This window comes from Polypterus senegalus, chromosome 9 (genome assembly GCF_016835505.1).
Source record: "Polypterus senegalus isolate Bchr_013 chromosome 9, ASM1683550v1, whole genome shotgun sequence".
Classification (NCBI taxonomy): domain Eukaryota; kingdom Metazoa; phylum Chordata; class Cladistia; order Polypteriformes; family Polypteridae; genus Polypterus; species Polypterus senegalus.
Genome location: NC_053162.1, coordinates 90,539,919 through 90,548,959, shown reverse-complemented (window position 1 = coordinate 90,548,959; position 9,041 = coordinate 90,539,919). Strand labels below are relative to the sequence as shown.

Here is a 9,041-nt window from a genome sequence, read left to right as displayed (position 1 = left end):
TAGTATCATAACATTTAGCATGGCGTTTAAAGTGTGTCTAATCGTTTGAAAAGCAGTATTTTCATCAACTGTAAATGGTGTATTCATTTCCATAGATAATGTATATATTATCTTTGCAATTGTAATAGAAAATGTCTATGGACGAACCACCTTCCCTTTGCCAAAAGAATGACCCTTAAATAAACGAACAGTCCTTCAATCAAACAATTAACAGCAGACGCGAAAAGACTTTTTTTAAAAACATTAGCCTTTTGGATTATATAAAATCGTCATCCCTAAGTATTTTACATCGCCTGTGAATGTAAGGGGGTGTGGGGCTCTGCCCTTAGGATCCGCCAATGACCGATGGAGTTGTGACTCGGCCCCTCTATGGTGGATCCGTTTAAATAGCAACTGGATATGCAGACTCGGCAATTCAAACTTTGGTCGAAGTCTGTCAATTGTGCTATCTCGTTTCAAACAACAGGTATGACCAAGACAGTGTCATTCTTAAAAGCCGTCACCCGTTCTTTTATGTCCAACAGCGTAAATGTTCTTTAAATTCCTTGTTTCTGTTTATTCAAATGATTGTGCTTGCATATTCATATTGCTTTATCTTTGCCAGCTGCTCTGAATAATTAACACACTGCTTCAATATGCAGTTTTACGAGTTCAAAATCTACTCCGTGAAATTCTTTAAAAGAAGATGCACATAGTTTACAATACCATTTACGATAGCATTTAGAAGCGATTAAATATGTGCTGAAAACTTGTATCCGTCCATTAAAAATGAAACTTTTTTTTAAAAAAAAGGTCCAAGAGAGATGGAGAATCATGCATATGTAATCCAGGTTAGCGGTAACGGCAACCTCCACGACAGCATAAACGGGAGATTCTTACCTTCCAAAATGAAAATAAGAAAACCCAAATGGAACATCAAAGCTTCGGAAATGTCCAATAAAACATTTAACCCGATACGAGCTATAGTGGACAGCATGAAGATTGAACCAAATCCCAACAAAAGTATGATTCGACTCTCCATTGGTAAGTACATTTTAAAGCTGCAAATTATCTTTAAAGATCGTAGTGAGAAGTAAAGCAAAATGACACCTTTTATTAGCTAAATAAAAAAGATTACAAAATGCAAGTTTTGAGGCAACTCAGGACATTTCTTTAGGCAAGATGTAATCATTACATCTTGCCTGAAGAAGGAGCCTGAGTTGATCGAAAGCTTGCATATTGTAATCGTTTTTAGTTTCAGCATGGTTTATTGTTATTTTTATTATTATTACAGTATGTTATTATTATTATTATTAGTAGTAGTAGTAGTAATTGTGGCAGTAGCGGCGAAATGTCTGGCCTATAATTAAAGTGTTAAAACAACCATTAATAAATATGAAAACATTGAAGAATATGGATTATTATTGAAATGCTGATTTCTTGCTCTGAACCCGAAATTGACGGGATATGGTAGATGAAACGGGTACATATATTCAATGGCTTATGATTATGAACAAATATGATGAAAATAATGACTAGTAATATTCCAAGCCTCCATTTTCCAAATTGCTTAGCCTGTGCAGGTACGTGTCCGACAGGGCTGTTTGCAAGGCAAACCTGGACGGTCCACTATTATTGTTACTTTTGTATTTATTGTTTTCCCATTTTTTAATAATATTGTTATAATCTGCACAGATAATATGTAGTTAAATTTGATTTAAACGAATCGGCTCAGACGTGTGCAACTCGAAACAGCGAGAACCGACGCACCATTTACGTCCATTTAGTTTCATCCACATAACATTTAAAAATGAAAAGATACAAATTATTGGAGCCGCTTTTGTAATTGCAGTTTGACAAAAAAAAACTTTTAGGAAAATATTTAATGTGAAGTAGTTATGTAATATAACCATCAAAACGTTATCACGTGCGCGGTTTGAAAGGCGCTATATGAAATACAGATCGACTTTTAAGTATGAGCGTCGTTCGTTTTCGATATTTGCGCAGCTTTCAAAAATTTCGACATGGCGCGTTTGTTATCAACATTTCTGCTACCTGTTTACCGTTCGTTTATGGATGTCCCTGTTACTGTTCATTCAATTGCATTGAGAGCTCTTTATGTAACAGTTGCACTGGTTATGTACGCTTCTTTTACTGTTTTGTGTTTATAAATCTTTGTTACCGTTATGTTTATCAAGAAATCGTTATAATGGAAACAAAACAGTAATTGAACTGGGAGCAAATTTCGCGTTCTGAGACTTTCCATACTTTAAATATCTGTGACTTCGCAGTTTAAAGTTGTGTCTAATGTTGACTGGATATGAGACCGTGAATTGCATTAACAAGGTTCGACGTGGATGTGCGGATTTCGGAAAGGATCGTTGTGCTTTTTCCCCAGTATTTTCCGCCCTTTAACAGAATTCGATAGATAGATAGATAGATAGATAGATAGATAGATAGATAGATAGATAGATAGATAGATAGATAGATAGATAGATAGATAGATAGATAGATAGATAGATAGATAGATAGATAGATAGATAGTGATCTAATTATTTTAATTACGTTGAAAATACAATCTTTTGTTTATACGACTCCAACGCGCATCTGAACAGTGTTTTCAATAAAATAATCATTGAACCGCTTTGCTTTGTAAGTTATTCAAACGATAATGTGAAAGATCAAGAGGGTCGTTCTTACAAGGACATTTTAAGTGAATAGCCGCAGAAATTGCGTCAGTTATCTTGAGATGAAATAGATGAACAGACACGTACAACCCGACGAGAACGTTATGTCATTTCATTTTTTAAACAATCGCAAATTGTAGCGGCACGGTGGAGCAGCGTTAGCTCTGCTGCCTCGTTGTAAGCAGACCAGGATTCCCTTTCCGGGTCCCCACCCAGTGTGGAGTTTGCATGCTCTCCCGTGTCTGTGTGGGTTTCCTCTTAATGCTCTGCTTTCTTCTCAGGTAGGCAATACTAAATTGGCCCAAGTGTGTGGTAGGGTTGTTGTGTGTGTGTTCGTCCAGCAGTGGACTGGCGCCGTGGCCAAGGTTTGTTCCTGCCTTGTTCCCTATGCTAGCTGGGATCGGTGGACTCCAGCACATCCCCCACCCTTCCACGACCCTGTTCAGGATAAAGCAGTTTAAAAATTGGGAGCGAAATACAACTAGTAGTTTAAATTTATGACTTGTCACCTAGGAGAACAAAGTGTCTGAATAATGGATAGTTTTCCAATCCAAATAAGTATATACATAAATAAATGCATTTTTATATTTATTCCTTTATGTATTGAGCCATTTGCAGCATTCTGCAAAATTGACTAGCAGCTCCTGGCTTTCCTTTCACTTTTTTTTTGTCATCTTTGCATTGCTGGTCAGCCACTGTTTGATCGTTCTACAACAACAACAAAAAAAAAAGAAAACCTGCAGCTTCCATCCTTCTCTGGATCACCCCTTCCTGATCAGAACTGTTCTGATCTGAATCTGTCCAGCCTGACAGACTGACTGATGTAATCTCCTACAATTTCCTCTTTTATATCCTGTCCTGTGACCTTTTAACCCTTTATATAAATAAAAAACTTTGCTTGAGTTGAACCTTTCCTTATCTTGTATATAAACGTCTACACGTGAAAGTGTGTGTGTGTGTGTCTGTCCCGGAAGTGAGAAGTGGAGTCTGGCTAAGGGCTCCACCTCCAAGGATACACAAAGCGAGGCCAGCACGTCTGCAAAATGAAACCTCCTAAGAAAGTCATTTGCTTAGCCGCTAATACACAAATGAGGCAAGCATATCGCCAAAACGAAACCTCCAAAGAAAGTCACTCGCTTAGCCGCTAATACAGAAGCAAGGTGAGCACATCAGCAAAATGGTATCCCTTTTACTTTTCCTCTCGCTTCTAATACTCAAGCAAGGCAAGCACGTCGGCAAAACAAAACCTCTGAAGAAAGACAAAGTCACTTAGCGGCTAATGCACAAGTGATGCGAGCACTCCAGCAAAATGAAACCTCCTAGGAGAAAGATGCCCAGAGTGGTTCCATTCAATTACTTCACATCTCTACATTTCAATTTTTTTTCTGACAATTTCAATAGTTTCTAGGACCCTGTGCTTTTTATAGCACAGGTTTACACATATGGTAAATGCAAACACAGGTGAGTAAAAAGACATTTCTAAAATCATTACATTTAACATAACAAAAAATTCAATATATACATTATAGTTTGAATCCCATACATATCAATATTCAACAACACAAAATGTTAATTAGCTGCTAGATGACAAGAACTTTGTAAGGTAATAGTAATGAAAAGTAAATTATGCATACATTTTATTGCAAACATACTGATTACAGTATATACTGTACATATTGGTTCAGTACTATTGTATATATTTGTATAATTCATTACTTACAATTACAAAATATTCAATGAGAGCCTTGGTGGTTACATTTTACTCACTAGTTCTTCAATATTAGGTTTCATAGAATTTAAAGAATTTCAAGGCTGGCTCCACTTGTAAATGTTTTTTAAGTTTTGTTTTTATAGCACGAAGAGCAGAAAATGATGTTTTGCGCATATAGGCTGCGTGAAAGTAACAGAGTACTTTTTGAGTTCATGTAATTTTAAAGATGAAATAATTTAACCTGCTTGCTCATTGTATAGAGATGCCACAGCCACACCCAGCCACTGGGCATGCACAAACCAGTGTGTTACTTCGTGCCAGTCCCAAGCCCGGATAAATGGGGTGGGTTACGTCAGGAAGGGCATCTGGTGTAAAATTTTGCCAAATCAATATGCGGAAAACAATACAAATTTCCATACTGGATCGGTCAAGCCCCAGGTTAACAACGACCGCCACCAGTACTGTTAGCTAACAGGATGCTGCCGCAAATTGGGCTACTATTGGCCAAAGAAGAAGGAGAAGAAAAGGGGGGAGACGTGTCTGGAGGCAGGAGTCAGGCAGAGTAATGATTATGAATCCAGAAACTGGAGGTGTGATGATGAATGTTGTTAGTGCATATGCTCAACATATTGGGTGTGCAATGGATGAGGAAAAAGATTTTTGGAGTGAGTTGGGTGAAGTGATGAACAGTGTACCCAAGGGACAGAAAGTGGTGAGTGGAGTGGATTTCAATAGACATATTGGTGAAGGGAACAGAGGAGACAAGGAGGTGATGGGTAGGAGAGGAATGAAGAAAGTCAGAGGATAGTGGATTTTGCCAAAAGGATGGACATGTCTGTGGTGAATGCGTATTTAAAGAAGAGGGAAGAATGGGAGGGGTTATGTACAAGAGTGGAAAAAAATGCACACAGGTAGATTACATCCTTTGCAAAAGAGTTGATCTGAAGGAGATTGAAGACTGCAAAGTGATAGCAGGGGAAAGTATAGTTAAGCAGCATAGGATGGTGGTCTGTAAGATACCATTGGAGATCAAGAAGAGGAAGAGAGTGAGGGCAGAGCCAAGGATCAAATGGTGCAAGTTGCAAAAGGAAGACTGCAAGGTTGAGTTTAGGGAAGAGTTGAGATAGGCACTAGGCAGCAGTGAAGAGTTACCAGACAGCTGGGAAACTACAGCAGATGTAGTAAGGGTGACAGCAAGAAGGGTGCTTAGTGTGACATCTGGAAAGAGGAAGGAGGAAAAGGAAACCTGGTGGTGGAATGAGGAAATACAGAAGAGTATACAGAGAATGAGGATGGCAAAGAAGAAGTGGGATAGTCAGAGAGATGCAGAAAGTAGACAAGAGTACAAGAAGATAAGGCGAAAGGTGAAGATAGAGGTGGTGAAGGCTAAAGAAAAGGCGTATGATGAGTTGTATGAGAGGTTGGACACTAAGGAGGGAGAAAAGGACCTGCACTGATTGGCTAGACAGAGGGATCGAGCTGGAATAGATGTGCAGCAGGTTAAGGTGATAAAGGATATAGATGGAAACATGCTCACAAGAGAGGAGAGTGTTGAGCAGATGGAAAGAGTACTTTGAGAGGCTGATGAATGAAGAGAATGAGAAAGAGAAGAGGTTGGATGATGTGGAGATAGTGAATCAGGAAGTGCAACGGATTAGCAAGGAGGAAGTAAGGACAGCTATGAAGAGGATGAAAAATGGAAAGGCCATTGGTCCAGATTACATACCTTTAAAGCATGGAGGTGTTTAGGAGAGATGGCAGTGGAGTTTTTAACCAGATTGTTTAATGAAATCCTGGAAAGTGAGAGGATGCCTGAGGAGTGGAGAAGAAATGTACTGGTGCCGATATTTAAGAATAAGGGGGATGTGCAGGACTGCAGTAACTACAGGGGAATAAAATTGATGAGCCACAGCATGAAGTTATGGGAAAGAGTAGTGGAAGCTAGGTTAAGAAGTGAGGTGATGATCAGTGAGCAGTAGTATGGTTTCATGCCAAGAAAGAGCACCATAGATGCAATGTTTGCTCTGAGGATGTTGATGGAGAAGTTTAGAGAAGGACAGAAGGTGTTGCATTGCGTCTTTGTGGACCTGGAGAAAGCATATGACAGGGTGCATCGAGGGGAGCTGTGGTATGTGGTATGAGGAAGTCGGGAGTGGCAGAGAAGTAAGCAAGAGTTGTACAGGATATGTACAAGGGAAGTGTGACAGTGGTGAGGTCTGCGGTAGGAGTGACAGATGCATTCAAGTTGGAGGTGGGATTACATCAGGGATCAGCTCTGAGCCTTTTCTTATTTGCAATAGTGATGGACAGGTTGACAGATGGGATTAGACAGGAGTCCCCGTGGACTATGATGTTTGCTGATGACATTGTGATCTGTAGCAAGAGTAGGGAGCAGGTTGAGGAGACCCTGGAAAGGTGGAGATATGCTCTAGAGAGGAGAGGAATGAAGGTCAGTAGGAACAAGACAGAATACATGTGTGTAAATGAGAGGGAGGTCAGTGGAGAGGTGAGGATGCAAGGAGTAGAGTTGGCGAAGGTGGATGAGTTTAAATACTTGGGATCAACAGTACAGAGTAATGGGGATTGTGGAAGAGAGGCGAAAAGAGAGTGCAGGCAGGGTGGATTGGGTGGAGAAGAGTGTCAGAAGTAATTTGTGACAGACGGGTATCAGCAAGAGTGAAAGGGAAGGTCTACAGGACGAAAGTGAGACCAGCTGATTTATAAGGGTTGGAGATGGTGGCACTGACCTGAAAACAGGAGACAGAGCTGGAGGTAGCAATGTTAAAGATGCTAAGATTTGCACTGGGTGTGATGAGGATGGATAGGATTAGAAATGAGTACATTAGTGGGTCAGCTCAAGTTGGACGGTTGGGAGACAAAGTCAGAGAGGTGAGATTGCATTGGTTTGGACATGTGCAGAGGAGAGATGGTTGATATATTGGGAGAAGGATGCTAAGGATAGAGCTGCCAGGGTAGAGGAAAAGAGGAAGGCCTAAGCAAAGGTTTATGGATGTAGTGAGAGAGGACATGCAGGTGATGGGTGTAACAGAGCAAGATGCAGAGGACAGAAAGATATGGAAGATGATCTGCTGTGGCTACCCCTAACGCAAGCAGCCGAAAGAAGAAGAAAAAGCTCATTGTAAAGAGATGGGTTGATAGACAGCAGAATCAAGAAATTCACACTACTAAAATATTCCGCCATAGTGCATACAGGCGAAACATACAAGTGAGCAGTAGTGACACGTCAGTCTTGATGGGGAAGGAGAAATAAATGGTCTTATACTGACTGTAAGGTAGGAGTTTATGATCTTTATAATCTCAGGACCCAGATAAGAAAATCAGTACTGGGACTCAAGAAAAGTATTATGATGGCAGCTGAGCCATACATAGACAAATAACAATTGCCATATCAATATATACTATACTGTATATATAAAATCCAACATCTGTCTGCCTGTGTGTCTATCCACTTTTCATGAGAGAACTACTTAACGGATTTTGATTGGGTTTTTTTTTCTATAATTTGCTTGAAAATTCTGCAACTTCTTTCATTGCACTATCATAGTTTGCTTGCGGCAGCAACTTACACATGCAAATCTGAGAGAAAGGTTGAGGATGAGGGGGAAGTGGACGGGGCCCTCCTCACTCACATGCCAGCCTCCATTCGAGTCAGTCTACCTCTTTCCACATGTTGGAGAGTACCTTGCTTCCACTCAGCTAGCAAAACGTGTTTGTTCAGCAGACATTATCATCTACAGATTGTTAAGGAGTAACGTTTGACGTTTTTGAGAGACAGATCAGAGCTACGTGTGTTTTAGAGGGTAGCTGCTGATTGCCAGAGATATCATGGCCTTGTGCTTTTCTCCCCACGTGGGGATGCTCTCCCGTCAGAGCTTAACACGGTCAGATACAGTGCCAACAAGCGTACCTACCTATCTCTTGGGCAGAATAACATTTTTTTTTTAATTGATTTTTAAAGTTTGACCTGTTTCACTAATATGTGGGCTGAGCTGCAGGGGACAGCTAGTGATAAAATAAATATAAACTGTGATCTTTTTTCCATTCAAGCATATTTCTAACATTAAAATTTCTAAAAAATAGAAAACTGGAAAGAAAACCTATTGTTAATACAATATATTCTTTAAAATGGTTGTGTCTGGAGGTTGTGTTAATTTTTGAAAGGACTGTAGGAATAATACCTTAACTTAATCACTTGGTTCATTGCACTGAATAAGGAATAAAATGATAGGAATAATTAATCGTTTCCATTTGTTTACTTTGTCTTAAATACAGTTTTACATTTTTGTATAATGCATTTCAAATGAACTGCACAGTTGACATTACATTGTGCAACAGTGCTACATGATTAACGTCATCATAAATGTATTTTGTGCTGGGTTCCGTCTTTCGTAGCTTTGTCATGTTTACATGGTCTGTGTGTCTATGTAAATATGCTCCCCTGGAAACAAAGGGGGAAGGATAACACCGTGGAACCGTAGTCCCTCATTATAATTCACACATTCACTATTTAAACAGGAGGTCAAAAAGAAGGAAAAAAAATCCTGTTCTACTATACCACCAATTCATTGCTGAGCCAGGAGAAAGCAACGATCCAGATCATTTACACATTTTTCCACTTGCCACTTTCAACACCTGGCAACTTT

At 39.7% G+C, this 9,041-nt stretch overlaps 1 protein-coding gene across 1 annotated transcript in view; it reads left to right on the top strand.

Annotated features, from left to right (window-relative positions):
* Positions 1–379: 379 nt before the first annotated feature.
* The window catches only part of tat (tyrosine aminotransferase), a 49,055-nt gene continuing 40,393 nt past the window's right edge, over positions 380–9,041 (top strand). The window contains exons 1-2 of the mRNA XM_039763464.1: positions 380–466; positions 793–1,023. Coding sequence (XP_039619398.1) covers positions 400–466; positions 793–1,023 — 298 coding nt within the window. The 5' untranslated portion in view covers positions 380–399. The remainder of the gene's footprint in view (positions 467–792; positions 1,024–9,041) is intronic.